Raw genomic sequence first — 17,556 nt, forward strand, 5'->3', positions numbered from 1 at the left:
ACAGCCCTCCGGTTCCCCCGTACCAAGCACCGTGACAATAGCGTGCTTAGGCCGCAACCGCCAGCCACTCCGGTACCGCGGGCCCCGGCTGTCTCCAGGCCACACCTCAAGGGCTAGGCCCCGGTGGGGGATGTTGCAGTTTGGTTGGTAATGGTGCCGGACTTAGGTGTTAATTATTTAATTTTAAAATGATCCAGATTTGTTGTCAAGTACTCGACCACTTAATTTAATAATATTAATATGTTTGTTGAATAAAATGTCATTTATATTATTATGTTTTAATAAAGTTATGTTTTACAGATTGTTACAAGATTTGAATAAAGCTGTGACCAGCACTTTTCCAACAGAACATTGTCGGTGTTTTATTTAGCTTGCGTATGATAGGAAGGCATTTTGCTTAATAGCGGTACCCCCTCACCTTCCCCCCTCACCTCAGCTCAGCCCTGCCCCGGTCATGTTAGAGAGGAGAAGAAGAGGAGAGCAGTAAAGGAGACAGAAGCAGTGAAGGAGAGAACAGAGAGAAGGGGAAAGACAAGAGGAGAACGGAGAGTTGGAGAGAGAAGAGGAGAAAGTAGATGAACAGAGAAAAAATGAGAGGAACATAGAGAAGAGGTGAAAGGAGAGGAGGAGAGAGAAAAGGATAAAGGAGAGGAGGAGAGAGAAAAGGATAAAGGAGAGGAGGAGAGAAGAAAGGAGAGGTGATAGGAGAAGAGGAATGGAGAAGAAGAGAAAGGGAGAGAGAAGCGAGAACAGAAGAAGAGAGGAGAGTAGAAGAAGGAAAAATAGCAGAGAAAAGGAGGAACAATGGATAGTAGAAGAGAAGCGGAGACATAAGAAGAGGAGTGGAGCAGAAGAGAAAAATAGAGGTAAAAAGGAGGAGAGAAGCAGAGAAGAGAAAAGAGAGAGGAGAGGAGAAAGAAGAGGAGGAGGGAGAAGAAGAGAGGAATGTGGAGAAAAGAGAACAGAAGGAGAGAGGAGAGTAGAATAACGGAAAAGAGATAAGAAAAAAAGGAAAAAGAGGAGAAAAGTTTTAGGGGATAAAAAAGTGGGAGAGAGTGAAAATATAGGAAGAAAAGATAGAGCTGGGAGAGAGTAGAGAGGAAGAGAGAGGGAAGTGAGAGGGAGAGATAATGGGAAGAGCGGTGAGATGTAACATGTTTCCCCTGGATCCTTCCTGCCTCGTGTTCAGTTTCCGGGTCCTAATAATACTCCGTAACACCTGGATCTGCTCCTCGTGTCTTTATAGGGAATATCTTCTCCCATTATCCCACCTCCTATCAGCAGCGGGGGATGTGTAAGCGGCTTACATAGGATATGGCTGCCGGTGTTTGGCATCTTTGTATCCTGCTTCCTCATCTTCCTCGCAGCACGTCGCGCTCCTCATCCTGCAGAGTATTGCTGATAATTCCGGCAGACGTGTGACATGGAGATGGCTGAGGACGCATCACGTATGTGCGGATTGCTACACGTGTGCCACGCGTCTCTATGTGATGTGTATACGTAGAACTCAGTCTTGCTCTTTCTTAAAGGGGTTGTCAGACTAAAGTAATAGGATAGGGAAGTAGTTGCTGGAGATCATGGTCCAATAGTCCCGGTCACACAAAGTGCATTAGTGCTCCATTCAGTAACACAATGATCATAGTGGACCCCCTTGGTCAGAACCCCCACTATTGGATACTTAATCCAACCACCCCTTTAATGGAGCAACATAGTACAGGAGAAGCTTAGTAGGTCCTGCTTCAAAGCCACAGGTGGTGATGACCGAGGCAAGAGGCTCAACTTGCCTCGTGGATGGTGCACCACTGCACCTATCGTTCTATAAGAAGGCACTGGCAATAATGAGGAGGCTTTGTAACAGTTAAGCAGATTTACTAATGCTGCCTGACCTTGACAGTTTCATCTTGGCTCATCTTACCTGCATCTGACCTGAAATGTGCCCAAAGTGTCTCCTATATTATGCCCTTATTACAGCTGCTTGACACTAAATAGCTACAATTAAAGGGGTCAACTTATGACCCTTCCAATCTTGGCTGTCTGTGTTGTTTGATATCAATCCCATGATGCCCCAGGACAGCATCACATGGGCAGCTAATGATCCACATCATAGGGGCTACATGGGGTATTTCTAGTATCTGAAAGTGCCCTTAATTCTCAAGATGCAGTATAAGGGGTTCCCTACTAATGACACAGGGTAGGGGGTAGGTGTCTGATCTCCTGGGGTCCAACTTTTGATATTAATGGTAAAACCAATATTTCCATATCCATGCGAATAACCTACCTCACTCCAGGGTTTGGCGAGCCAGGACAGGCAAGGCTCTGGGTTACACGACGTGTTCTGCAGCGGGTTGTGTCCAGGGGACTGACAATGGAAAGGTCGCAGGGGGCGGTTTTCACGGATGTCGATGCATTGGATCTCTCTGGTCATGAATCCGCCGCCACAATTAACGGAGCACTGCGGGATGAATGAGGGATGATATAGATTCATATATGTCCTGATATATACAGATATTTACATTATATATATATATATAGAGAGAGAGAGAGAGAGAGAGAGAGATAGATATAGATAGATACTTATATTTGTAGCAGATGTTCAGTTTTTTTTATTTCTCTATATCAGTGTTGTCTGATATCAATCCCATGATGCCTCAGCATAGCATCACATGGGTAGCTAAAGATTGAACCAGCTTTGGCTGCCGGGAGGACAAAGTAATTATCTTTCCCTCTATATATTCTTTTATACCACCAGTGTACAGTCATGGAGGATGCACTGTATTCTACTGCACTATAACTGAGCAGTGACAGGAGCCCGTCTCATTATCAGCAATGACTGTGATATTAGGGAGCCTGATGCCAGAGATGGTGAATCCCTTGAGACAACAGGGAGACATGTAATCCATGGGGGGTGGGGGGTCATCTTGAAATCACGTGACTGATAAAAAGTGAAAAAAATGATCCATTAAATTTCTAGACAGAAACAGAGATCTAAATAAGGCTGAGTGGCTTCTGTAATGCATATGCCCCATACATAAACTCAATAATAACACTGTATACAGTGAGCTCCACCTAGTGGAGGCTGCAGACAGCCAAAAACCTCTCATGTGAAGGTATATGGCCACATAAATATGTTGTGTGTAATCCCTTAAGATGGGGTTTTAGCATCTTTGTGTAGGCAACAATGTTTCTATTCACTGACAGTGATGGGTAAGAACAAAGCATCACCTTGGACCAGTCTCCGGTTCTCCAGTGTGCACAGGGGCGGAGGTGACATCTTCTTGCCGGATCAGGTTTCCTAATGTGTCCACAGTCGGTCTCGTTGCCTGTGCTGCATTGCACGTTTCTCCAGAACGCCCCCACTCCACAGGTGGTGGAGCACTGTAACAACAAGAACATTTCACAATGTACACATCTGATGCAGCGAGGAGAACATATCAAAACTATTACAAGTTATAGTGAACCAGTTTCTCATATCAACCAATCAGGTTGCTCCTTTATTTTTCCAGATCCAGAGTTTTTTATTGATACAGTTTCTCTTGTTTATACACTTAGATAGCGAGATCAACAGAAAGTCACTAAGGTGTCAGGTTTTATAAAGTCTAAGGAGAGGGGAGGGGGAGTAGTGAGTCACAGCAGCTAGGTCCCGTCCCACTGGTCTGTTAGAGGATTTGTGGGAAAAGTTTCAGTAGGACTAGATAATTACTGTATATACTCGAGTATTAGCCAACCCAATTATAAGCCGACGCCCCTAATTTTACCACAAAAACCTGGTAAAACCTATATTTTTTTTACTCGAGTGTAAGCCGAGTTTGGGTTTTCAGCGCATTTTTTTGTGCTGAAAAACTAGGCTTTTACTGGTATATATGGTAGGTGTATATATGGTAAGTTGAATATCTTCTGCTGGCATAAGGAGTCCAGTGGGCGGACCTACCAAATCATTGCTAATATTACAGCTAACTGGACAATAATGAGAATCAATTTATATTAATAAATTACATTGTTGCCAAACTTCTAAAGCATTAATCACTTGTCAGCGTTTGGACAACTTATTTTTGGGTTGTCTCATAATATGCAAATAAGTTTGTGTTCAACTATTCATGAGAACAGGGGTCCTATTTCCCCAAATTCATTGCAAGCAAGTCCACTGCTGCACCATTCACTGCCTTTATTTTATAGAATATTGTAGTTCCCCAAATTCATGGCCTCTCTAACAGGACAGTCATGTATCTCTACAGCTCCCATGAACTCCTATGTGTATCTATGGTTACAGACTACAAACAAGCCATGTGTAGTCTGCTTGAATACACGATGCTGTTGGTAAATACAGTGGGTGACAGAAAAAAACTGAAATGTAGATATTTTTGCTAATTTATTCAACAAGAAAAACTGAAGTATCACATGGTCAGAAGTATATAGACCCTAAGCTGTGACAATCATATGTAACTCATGCTGTCCATTTCCTTCTGACCCTCCTTGAGATGGTTCTACTCATTGGAGTCCAGCTGTGTTTAATTAAAATGATTGGACTTGATTAGAAAAGGCACACACCTGTCTATATAAGATATCACCGCTCACAGTGCATGTCAGAGCACATGAGAATCGTGAGGTCTACGGAACTGCCCAAGGAGCTCAGAGACAGAATTGTGGCAAGACAAAGATCTGGCCAAGGTTACAAAAGAATTTCTGCGGCAATTAAGGTTCCTAAGAGCAAACTAAGCAATCGTGGGAGAAGAGCCTTGGTGCCAGAGGTAAAGCAGAACCCCAAGATCACTATGGCTGAGCACCAGAGATGCAGTAGGAAGATGGGAGAAAGTTCCATCAAGACATCTATCACCCGCGAAGCTGGAGCTACTGTGCATGCTGGGAATAAAGAGGCACGGCGCATGCTCCTGCTACTCCACCCATTAGTGATCCCCATTCTCTGGATTGTGGGAGTCTCCTTATTGTGATCAGTAGGGGCCCCAGAACCTATTAACTGCCTGTATCTCTACTTCTGTACATCACAGAACCACAAGCCTGATTTGGATCCCAGACCCGGATCAACAACCTGCTTGCACCTTTCAGAATGTGCAGGTGGTGTCTTCCATCTTGATGTGAAGGATGAGATTGTTATCTTTAAGATGGCTTTAAGAGTAGCATGTTTCTAGGTGCTATAGATCTGAAGATAGATGCATCTGAAGTGACACTCCCCCTGCAGCCTCTAAACTTGACTCATCTCAAGCAAAATATGACTCTTTTCTGCTCCTTTACATATGAATTTGGAGGAGGTATTTCAAATGTAAATGGGTTAGATTTCACATAAAAGAGGGAATTAGATAGAGTTAGAAAGGACACTTCAATCCCTGAGTTTAGTGAGGGTAAACTCAGGTGACAGGTTCTCTTGAGGTCCTAACCCTTTTCTTATCCCCTTTGTGTGCAGTAATTTGCATTCCCCCCATATGGTGCCTGCTATTAGGGCCGGTATTTTGATAGAATCCTTACCTACAGATTACATATACAATGTTAGTAAGGTGCTGCACGGTACAGCTCACACCCCCTTCCTCCCTGCAGCCCCCCAGCACATTATAAGAGGTCATCAGGTGCTCTCCATCCCCCTCATCAGCTGGGCGAATGCTGCCGCGTCTCTGGCTCCGGTCTGGTGATTCCTCTCCGCACTTCTTCTCACCTTCATTTCTAGTGAATTTGTCTCGGGGTTTATAATGTTATCCTGACCTCGGGGAATCTTTTATGTTTTAAGTGACCAATTTCCACTATTTTTCTAGAGTTCTCTCAGTATTAAAGTACAAGGAGAGATGAAAGGTGCAATGTAATATGATCGTACCGTGTGTGTCAATCTTTAGTTAGCTCTCATAGGGAACCTGGGGGGGGGGGGCGTGCCACTGGACGATCCGTCTGATTAGGACTGAGCTCGGGATTTAACTTTCAAATTGTGTCACATCCAATGCACTTACATGCACCAGGAAGAAGAAGGTGAACTCCGGGGGACCTGAGAGGGGAAGCGACACATGCAGGATATCGGGCGCAGGATCTTAGTGAATCGCAGCACAGGGCATTATACACGGACAATGGACTTTCGGGAACTCCCCGGGACCGAGCTAATTGAAAAATGACACACACAAATTGATGATATTGGTTTGTAACACGGTGAGAGGAGCGGTATCAGAATATACAATGGAATGTTTTGTTTTTTATTGGATTTATAGGCCTGGAGTTTGACGCATCCCTTCAAGGAAAGGAATAAATTGAGAAGAGTCTTCAATCTTCATTCAAATCTGATGAAAAACATCCCCAGGGGTGAGGAGCCCCAGATCATAAGCAGCACATTAGTATAATAAACACTCACCGGCCACTTTATTAGGTACACCTGTCCAACTGCTCGTTAACACTTAATTTCTAATCAGCCAATCACATGGCGGCAACTCAGTGCATTTGGCATGTAGACATGGTCAAGACAATCTCCTGCAGTTCTCCCGAGCATCAGTATGGGGAAGAAAGGGGATTTGAGGCCTTTGAACGTGGCATGGTTGTTGGTGCCAGAAGGGCTGGTCAGAGTATTTCAGAAACTGCTGATCTACTGGGATTTTCACGCACAACCATCTCTAGGGTTTACAGAGAATGGTCCGAAAAAGAAAAAACATCCAGTAAGCGGCAGTTCTGTGGGCGGATATGCCTTGTTGATGCCAGAGGTCAGAGGAGAATGGGCAGACTGGTTTGAGCTGATAGAAAGGCAACAGTGACTCAAATCGCCACCCGTTACAACCAAGGTAGGCAGAAGAGCATCTCTGAACGCACAGTACGTCCAACTTTGAGGCAGATGGGCTACAGCAGCAGAAGACCACACCGGGTGCCACTCCTTTCAGCTAAGAACAGGAAACTGAGGCTACAATTTGCACAAGCTCATCGAAATTGGACAGTAGAAGATTGGAAAAACATTGCCTGGTCTAATGAGTCTCGATTTCTGCTGCGACATTCGGATGGTAGGGTCAGAATTTGGCGTCAACAACATGAAAGCATGGATCCATCCTGCCTTGTATCAGCGGGTCAGGCTGGTGGTGGTGGTGTCATGGATCCATCCTGCCTTGTATCAACGGTTCAGGCTGGTGGTGGTGGTGTCATGGTGTCTTTGGGCCCCTTGGTACAACGCCACAGCCTACCTGAGTATTGTTGCTGACCATGTCCATCCCTTTATGAGCACAATGTACCCTGTAACATCTGATGGCTACTTTCAGCAGGATAATGCGCCATGTCATAAAGCTGGAATCATCTCAGACGGGTTTCTTGAACATGACAATGAGGTCACTGGACACAAATGGCCTCCACAGTCACCAGATCTCAATCCAATAGAGCATCTTTGGGATGTGGTGGAACGGGAGATTCGCATCATGGATGTGCAGCCGACAAATCTGCGGCAACTGTGTGATGCCATCATGTCAATATGGACCAAAATCTCTGAGGAGCTTCCAGCACCTTGTTGTATCTATGCCACGAAGAATTGAGGCAGTTCTGAAGGCAAAAGGGGGTCCAACCCGTTACTAGCATGGTGTACCTAATAAAGTGGCCGGTGAGTGTACAAACATAGCAGCAAGAGTTATAGCGCCATCACAGGCCACATGAAGCAATACACTGTAATCTACTATCTACTGGGGGGCATATCTACTGGGGGGCATCTATCTACTGGGGGGTATATGCTGTGACTATCTACTGGGGGGCATGTGCTGTGACTATTTATCTACTAGGGGGCATGTGTTGTGACTATCTATCTAACGGGGGGTGATGTGCTGTGGCTACCGATCTACTGGCGGACATGTGCTGTGGCTACCCATCTACTGGGGGGCATGTGCTGTGGCTACCCATCTACTGGGGGACATGTGCTGTGGCTACCCATCTACTGGGGGACATGTGCTGTGGCTACCTATCTACTAGGAGACCTGTACTGTGGCTACCTATCTACTGGGGGGCATGTGCTGTGGCTACCTATGTACTAGGAGACCTGTACTGTGGCTATCTATCTACTGGGGGGCATGTGCTGTGACTATCTATCTACTGGGGGGGCATGTGCTGTGACTATCTATCTACTGGAGGGCATGTGCTTTGGCTACCTATCTACTGGGAGGCATGTTCTGTGGATACCTATCTACTGGGGAAGGGCATGCGCTGTGGCAACATAACTACATGGGTCATGTTCTGGGGCTACTTATCTACCGGAGCTGTGGTTACCAATCCGACTTACATACAAATTCGATTTAAGAACAAACTTTAAGAGCTTATCTCGTATGTAACTGTCTATTTTTTCGGTCCATGTGCTGGGCTACCTATATACTGGGTTTCGGCAGCTTCAAGTTACATCACTGGGTCTAGATCCTTCTCAGTGAGAGACTCCATATGAAAGGGAATTGTTCTTAACTAAGAACCAATAACTAAGATTCCTCCACTAGGATACCTACAGCGCCACCACAGGCCACCGGAGGCATTACACTGTAATACTTATATTAAATAAATATTCTGCCCATATAACACTTTGATGCTGAAAATCCTCCAAAGTGAGAGACTCCATAGAGAAGAGAATCCTGAACGAAGACCCCAACCAATAGCGAAGAATCCTTCAGCAGGGTATATAGAGCGCCCTCACAGGCCACCTGAGGCATTACACCTTAATACTTATTGTAAATCAATACTCTGTCCATATAACACATTGATGCTCCAGATCCTAGAGAAGAGGATCCTGACGGAGGACCCCCACCCCAATAACTAATAATCCTCCAGCAGGGTATTTAGCGCAACATCTCATAACCAGAAGACCCCATTGAGCTCAATCTCCGATGTAATGAGGATGAATTACAGGCGGTGGATAATGAGTGTCCTGCTGCTGCAGTCTATCCCCAGACACTATAGAGCGCAGGAGCCGCTGGGATTTACCGTATTAATCGCTCTTTTCATGTATATTTGTCCGAATCCTGCTGTGAAACTTATCTTCATGCATGAAACGCAAACACTGAACGTTCAATCACATGCGGACGCCTGGACGCCGCGGAGCGGGGGGACACCATGACAGCTGCTTACAGCCAAGTGGTGGTCACAGATGACACTGTGGGGGTGCAGGTCTGTGTCCTAGCCTCTAGGGGGCAGCATTAGTTCGTACTTCCCAAGCATCCTGGATTTAGCGGGATGGTACCAGTTTTCGGGTTCTGATCTAGTTTTTGTAATTTTGGTTCTAAGGGGTTAATTGTGCACTACAGGCGGCAGACTCCCCCCCGTCCCCTCTGCTTATAAATCACAAAATATTCCTACAATAAATCTCTTTATGTTCATCCCCGGCCCAAGACGCCACGAGTGAGAAATGATGATGAGACGTAGATAAAAACCGCAGCGACACCGGGGAAAATACAAAAAACATTCAAAAGCTCAGATAAAACTTCTAGCCAAAAAACCTCGGATATTCAGTTTCCTTTCTAGATTATGTAATTAAAGGGGAACTCAAATACAGGGGGTCACTGACTTAAGGACACCCGACTTACAGAGGGACCTCTCTGCCCCATGTGACCTCTGGTGACCTCTCTGGATGCTTTACTTTACATCCTTGTTCCTATGACCGCACCAAAAAATTGAAAATCCCCAAAATCTGGGAGCTACAATTATAAAATATATCAGTTCTGACTTACATACAAATTCAATTTAAGAACAGACCTAAAGAACTTATCTTATATGTAACTGTCTATTTATCGGTCCATCACACTGGGGGGCGCTATATAACAAACTAATAGATCAGGTTTCAGATTCTGTCCATAGAGAAGGGGGTTTCCTACTGGAGACCACCCTCTATGACATCTCTAGCACTTGCTGTAATATAATCTAGTGCTTGGTACCCATACTTTACCAAAATTTACAATTGTATGCTATTGTGCATTATATTGTGCCGGTCTTTGTTACTCCCCCTGGTAATTTGGAGAATTCTCTTAAAGAAATATATTGGCAACTACATATTACAAGGTTTTATATAAATGCTACCGACCCTTGTCATACTGTGGAGACATCCTAATGTTATAGAGCAGGAGGAGCTGAGCGGATTGTACATAGTGTCCCATCTGCCGGCAGCATGTTATAGAGCAGGAGGAGCTGAGCAGATTGTACATAGTGTCCTATCTGCAGGCAGCATGTTATAGAGCAGGAGGAGCTGAGCACATTGTACATAGTGTCCTATCTGCAGGCAGCATGTTATAGAGCAGGAGGAGCTGAGCACATTGTACATAGTGTCCTATCTGCAGGCAGCATGTTATAGAGTAGGAGGAGCTGAACAGTTTGTATATAGTGTCCTATACGCAGGCAGCATGTTATAGAACAGGAGGAGCTGAGCAGATTGTACTTAGTGTCCTATATGCAGGCAGCATGTTATAGACCAGGAGGAGCTAAGCAGTTTGTATATAGTGTCCTATATGCAGGCAGCATGTTATAGAACAGGAGGAGCTGAGCAGTTTGTACATAGTGCCCTCCTGCAGGCAGCATGTTATAGAGCAGGAGGAGCTGAGCAGTTTGTACATAGTGTCCTATCTGCAGGGTTCATGTTATAGAACAGGAGCTGCTGAGCACAAAGTGTATTGCAAAGTTTGCAATGATCCTTCTTACCTCGCTCCAGTCTCCCACTATCCAGTACACCCGTCTTGTCTTATTCTGAGATGACCTGGACACGTTCCCGCTGGCCGTGGCATTCCTCATACTGCTGTTATAGGTCTCATTCATGTCAGGAGACAAGTCCTCAGAGATATTTAGACCAGGTCCTGGAAGTTGATCATGGTTGGCCAGGTGTATCAGATCTGGGTCCTGCTCAGTGAAGTCCTCATATGACGTATTTTCGGGTGGACTATCAGTAGTCACCAGGCTATGAGCTCTGGAGGTCTCGGTCGTGAACATGATCTGAGTTGATGATTCTGGAAGGTCTATGGTGGATGTTTGGTTCTCCTGGTGAACCTTCAGCCTACCCTTGTGTCTCTTGCTTCTTGATTCGATGATATTATTATTTTCAGCGTCAGAGTAGATATCCGGCTCCTCGGTAGGTGCGTCGCTTTCCTCAAAGTCCATCCGGGTCTCTGGTTCTTGGGTCAAAAAGTCGTACCTTGGTGTTATCTTTGGGACCTTGGTAGTAGAGTTGGGTGGAAAGTTGGTGACATTGTAGACCAAGTCCAGGTCGCTTCGAGTGACATTGTCCGTGCTTACATTGAGGGTCTCATTCACTTCTTTGGAGTTTGGACTAATTTTTGTCAAATTCCCGCTCCCTTTCCTCTTATTATTGGACACGAGGACAAAGTTATACTTGTAGACCACATTGAAGTGGGTGGAATTGGGGATGTCGTAGACTTGGAAGTCGTCTTCGATAGAGTTGAGAGGTGGGAGCTGAGAAGCTGGAGTAGATATTGCTGTGGTCTCCACAATGTCCTTGGGAGCTTTGGTAGATGAAGGAAGATGTTTGGGATTCTTTTTTACGAGGATGAAACGTTTTTTGGATCCGTCGGTGATCTTGGGGTAGATTTTGAAGGTTGTTTGGAGGTTCTTGTATTTGAGAGGAAGTTGCCCTGATGTTTTCTGGAGTGGGCACTGCTGAAGGCCACATAGAGCCTTAGAGTAAGGTTTCTTGGATGGGTCACATGAGTCATTGCTATATTTTGGACATGTTACATTACGGGTTCGTATTCCGCCGCCGCAGGTGACCGTACACTGAAACGGAAAGGAGAATTTGTAAAGCTTTATATGATACGCAGAAATGAATACAGTATACTTCTATAAATGCACAGCAGCGTGAGAACACATCCCAAGCTACAATCCAGGAATATAAATCCATATTTCACAGTCCTGCTGCTACTAACAACATACACAAAGGTCTGACTATACAACTCTCCAGGGATTATACATAACACTGACTGAACACAGGACAGCAGTGTGAGGACACGTTTTTGTACACTTGGAGAATCCATAATTCTGGAATTTTATTCCATATATTACAGTCCTGCTGCTACTAACAGCATTCATAAAGGTATGATTATACAAATCTCCAGGGACAGTACATGTTCCTAGCTGCTGGGGGTACAGAGAACAGCAGTGTGGAGACCTCCGATGCATTCAGAGAAGCTACACTCCTGGAATATAAATCCATAAAGCACAGTCCTGCTGCTACTAACAACATACACAATGGCATGATTACACATCTCTTCATTTAACACTGACTGTAGAGGGCACAGAGCACAGCAGTGTGAGGTATGATTATACATCTCTCCAGGGACAATACCTAACACTGGCTGCAGAGAAATATGAGAATAACAGTGCAAGGACACACTCCCAATGCATCTGGAGCAGTAACAATCCTGTAATATGAATCCATATTTTACAGTCCTGCTGCTACTAACAACATACACAAAAGTATAATAACACATCCCTCCAGGAACAATACAAAACACTGTCTGCAGAATGCACAGAGCACATCTGTGGGGACAAAGGACACACCCACAGTGCACTTGAAGATTTTACAATCTCAGAATACAAATCCATATTTCACAGACCTGCTGCTACTAACAACATACTCAAAGGAATAATAACACATCCATTCCGGGACAATACATAACGCTGTCTGCATAATGCACAGAGCACAGCTGTGTGAGGATAAAGGACACACCCACAGTGCACTTGAACATGTTACAATCCCCGAATACAAATCCATAGCAGTGTGAAGACCTCCAATGCATTCGGAGAAGCTACAATCCTGGAATTGAAATCCATAAATCACAGTCCTGCTGCTACTAACAACATACACAAAGGTCTCTCCAGGGTCAATACGTAAGCCCGGCTGTAGTTCTTGCAGAGATCAGAGCACAGCAGTGTCAGAATGCTATATATTACCTGAGTCCAGTTGCTCACTGACCAGTCGGATGGACATGATATATCTCGGTTGCAGGAGAAGTAGCTCTTGGGTCTGGTGAGGTGGTGGCAGTCCCCCGATGGCAGGGCCTGCTCATCGCTCCCCACTGTTCTGATACACAGGACCGTCCTCTTCTTCTCTCCGGTAGGACCACAGGTAGCGGAGCATTCCTGCCACTCCCCGGTCCACCACCTAAAGACATTATAGGAGATGCCCGGTCATATAACATCTCACCAAAAGCTAAAAACACAATTATCATCTTGTGAGATTTGAGGTAATAAATGGCGGCTCCTCCACATCTACTCGGAATGTCCTAATAGAGGGATATAAAAATACATTATAGATAGATTTATTACACCCTATGGACATATGATTGGGTGGCAGGACGACGATGAGGAGGAACCCGACCCCCAACCAATCAGATTGTCATTGGCTATAACAATGGGGCTCATTTACTAAGGGTCCGAGCGCCGCACTTTCGCTGGGTTTCCCAAATATTTCCGATTTGCGCTGAATTGCCCCGGGATTTTGGCACAGGCGATCGGATTGTGGCGCATTGGCGCCGGCTTTCACGCGTCAGAAATCGGGGGCGGGGGGGATTCGGAACCCGACGGATTCGGAACAAAAGCGGAATTTAAAAAGCGATTTGTGTCGCAAGATCAAGCACTTACATGCACCGGGAAGAAGAAGGTGAACCCCGGGGGACCTCAGTGCAGAAGCGACACCTGCTGGATATCAGGCGCACGATCTTAGTGAATGCCGGCAGAACCCAAATCATCGTCAGACAACGCGCCGCGGGATCGCGACTAGACCGGATACGTAAATGTGCCCCACTGTGACCAACTCCTTCTCCCCTAACACTCTGCAAACATAGCACAAGTAGAGAGATGGATAGATAGAAGATAGACGGATATATTGATAGAAAAAAAACCAGAGCAAAACAGGCAACAAAATAAGTAGAAAAAATGTGGGCCTATTATTCCATAGTGAATGGAACACCCCCACTGAACACAGGGGGAGGAGTGTACATCTGCAGGAACCTGTGATTGGCTGCTGCTGAGGAAAACGGTCACTGTCACTGTCCTAATATGTACAGTATAACAGAGAGGGAGGGGGCGCTCCTATAGCATAGTACCTTTTTTACAAATAGAATCAATAGTAGTACTGAAACTACCTACCTGAAAGGGATGTGCAAAAGGGCACAACACCAAATCCCACTTTTTTCTTTGCTTGTCTGCAGCATGAAAAAAGTGCACCAACAAATATGGTGCACACTCCCCAAGCAGCGCAGGGGGCACCAGATTCATAAACAGCGGGCACCAGTTTAGATGAATGTGTCGCCCCCTGCACACTCCACAGGCAACTGCACATGGTACAGACTGCACTAGCACTGATAAATATGGGTGATTGGGGCACATTTACTAAGAACAGTGCAGTGTGTACTATGTGCAGTGTCCTGTGTAGTGTGCAGGGGGCGCCAGATTCTGGGTGTGTGGCACACGTTCTTTATGAATCTGGCGCCCCCTGCACTGCTCCAACAGAGGGCACCAACTATTTTTTTGGTTCACATTTAACATGGAGTGTGACACAATTCTGTCTTTGAATCTTAAATTTGGTGCCCGTTCCAACTGAGCACCGGAACGACACAAATATGGCGCGGACACTTTATTAGCGTAAGTAGTTTGTACTAAAAAGAACATGCAAAGTCCGACAGAAAACTGGCGCACGGCCCTTAGTAAATGTGCCCCATTGAGCGCTGGATGGATGGATAGACATGACAGATAGACCTTTTCCTCTAACTTTATAGAATACAAACACAACCTTCCTCCTTTAGGGTTATACAAGTCCTGGAATAGGCACAATTCCCAGCATACTGCCCGGGGTTTGCACCTATTTTCCCCTTTACACTAAGGCTACATTCACACGACCTTATGGAGGACGTATATACGGCCGACGTATATACGGCCGATATACGTCCTCCACAGACGGCAATGGGCGCACGGCGCCCTATGGGAGCGGTACGGTGCCGCACCATACCCGGGAAAAAGACAGGACATGTCCTATCTTTTCCCGTAATACGGCGCCGTGCGCCATATCTTCCTATGGAGACGGGCAGGGGTGAGCTGCGCTCACCTCCTCCTCCTCTCCCCGCGCACTGCCGTTGCCCGCTACGGTACAGTACGGGCGGGCAACGGCAGTGTGAATGTAGCCTAAGAGGTCGTGGAGGGGTGTGAAGGTTGGTGCACCCGGTGGTGCATTGGGTCCGCGCACTGCCTATAGCCTGCGCCTGAATGGATGTTAGACCTGTCATAGAAGTGCCCAGATGGCGTAGCCACCATTTATCACGATGCTGGAGACTCCTGCGCTTAGATTCTATGTTCACATTTTCCAGAAAAATTGCCTTTTTGAAACGTGATTCAATCTGAACGGGAAGGGGCTTATTCTGATTGCATGTGTTTTAACTGAATCCCAAGTGATCAGTAATGAGGGGTTTGAATGTAAACAATGTAAAATGCGTGGTGCACGTTTACTATGGTGCTGCGCGCCTGCATGTCCGACAGATCTGGGTCACCTGGGTGTCAGAAAGAAGATCGTCCAGCAGAGATTCTGATCAACTGAATGATTTCTCTTACACTATTGTTACAATTAATTTTTCTGAACAGCGTTTTCCCTTTAAATGTGATGAAATCTTCCTTCCGTGGTGATATTTTACCATCAGAAGCCTCGTCCCTGCTGCAGGTGACACCTGTGACTGCCGCGTCCTGTGCGCGTCAATCCGATCTGATAGTGTAGAGCTCACAGCCGCTGAGAAGGTCTCTCATCAGAAAATGACTGTAATCAGGCGAGGTGGGGGGAGATATCAGGAGGGAGCACGGAGAGATCGGAACAATCCAGCAGGTGGAAGACCAGGATCCATCACAGAATATGACACAGGGGAATGACATCCGAAATATGCACAAAGACTAAACGCCAATGTGTGGGAAAGGGAATCCGTGTCCCAGTGCAGCCATTGCTTCCATTGGTAACTGGGTGATACATTAATTCACATAAAAAGGAAGATAGAAATGGTTGATATGATTGATAACTTTGCATAAAGTTATGTCTCAGGCAGTTATTATAAATTAGATGTTCTATTATAGAGCGGATGTTATAGATTACAAGTGTGGCCGGACACAGGATGGTGTAAAAGTCAAGTGCCCCCTGACTGCTCTATAAAAAGATTCACAGAGGCTACATCTAGGGGGTGTACCTGCTGCTGAGAGATCATTGACTGCTAGACAGGGCAGGGATTATGTGAGAGCAAGTGATAGGAGGACACACTGCCCCCTGCTGGTGTGATGATGTCGGGGCCATGGTACAGGACAGTCAGTCACCCCTAGTAGTGATAGGACACACTGCCCCCTGCTGGTGTGATGAGGTGTGGGCTATGGTATATGACAGTCACTCACCCCTAGTAGTGATAGGAGGACACACTGCCCCCTGCTGGTGTGATGATGTGTGGGCTATGGTATAGGACAGTCACTCACCCCTAGTAGTGATAGGAGGACACACTGCCCCCTGCTGGTGTGATGATGTGTGGGCTATGGTATAGGACAGTCACTCACCCCTAGTAGTGATAGGAGGACACACTGCCCCCTGCTGGTGTGATGATGTGTGGGCTATGGTATAGGACAGTCACTCACCCCTAGTAGTGATAGGAGGACACACTGCCCCCTGCTGGTGTGATGATGTGGGGAGCCATGGTACAGGACAGTCAGTCACCCCAAGCAGTGATAGGAGGACACACCGCTAGTGTGATGATGTGGGGGCCATGACATAGAGCAGTTATTTTCCTAGTAGTGATAGAAGGACACACTGCCCCCTGCTGGTGTGATCATGTGGGAGCCATGGTATATGACAGTCAGTCACCCCTAGTAGTGATAGGAGGACCAACTGCCCCCTGCTGGTGTGATGATGTGGGGAGCCATGGTATAGGACAGTCAGTCACCCCTAGTAGTGATAGGAGGACACACTGCCCCCTGCTGGTGTGATGATGTCGGGGCAGGACATAGACGAGTCAGTCACCCCTAGTAGTGATATAACCAGGATATTTGCTTCTCCTCTCATTGCTGAGCTTCCAATTGCAGTATAACACTCCTCTATAAATGCTATACACATAATAGGGGATATCAAAAAATCTGCCGGTCTGGTTCACACCAATGATTGGAGATGGAGGTTGTACATACAATGATTGGAGATGGGAGTGCAGGAAGTTGTAGAACACAAATCTCTGAAATCTGGATAGAGGATAGAAGTAAAACTTGGGACAATCCCTTTAAGTGTTAAGTTTACCTTTCCTAAATCTGTATCTAACTTGCTTTTCAGGATTCCTCTTTAGAAGTTTTTGGCCCTAGTACCCTCTGTAATAACTATGAGGATCACATTGAGGTGCGGAGCACCTTCTGCAGTATAAACAACTGCGGCAAACTATTCGGAGCCGCGGCTGAGATTAGCTGCGCAGATGGATCACAATTTCTCGGATTCTCTTTTCATCTTATAAAATAGACGTCTCTGCTCTCCTGGATACAAAACACATTACAGGGAAAACAAACAGAATTGTATCTCATGTATCTCCAGATAACACCGCGGCACAGCCAAAGTGGATAAACTACCGGAAC

At 45.9% G+C, this 17,556-nt stretch overlaps 1 protein-coding gene across 1 annotated transcript in view; it reads right to left on the reverse strand.

Annotated features, from left to right (window-relative positions):
* ADAMTS12 (ADAM metallopeptidase with thrombospondin type 1 motif 12) overlaps positions 1 to 17,556 on the reverse strand; it is a 348,163-nt gene that overhangs the window by 33,794 nt on the left and 296,813 nt on the right. Inside the window, exons 18-21 of the mRNA XM_072134459.1 lie at positions 12,880 to 13,090; positions 10,618 to 11,703; positions 3,223 to 3,375; positions 2,279 to 2,452 (exon numbers count right to left, since the gene is read on the reverse strand). Coding sequence (XP_071990560.1) covers positions 2,279 to 2,452; positions 3,223 to 3,375; positions 10,618 to 11,703; positions 12,880 to 13,090 — 1,624 coding nt within the window. The remainder of the gene's footprint in view (positions 1 to 2,278; positions 2,453 to 3,222; positions 3,376 to 10,617; positions 11,704 to 12,879; positions 13,091 to 17,556) is intronic.

This window comes from Engystomops pustulosus, chromosome 1 (genome assembly GCF_040894005.1).
Source record: "Engystomops pustulosus chromosome 1, aEngPut4.maternal, whole genome shotgun sequence".
NCBI classification, from domain to species: Eukaryota; Metazoa; Chordata; class Amphibia; order Anura; family Leptodactylidae; genus Engystomops; species Engystomops pustulosus.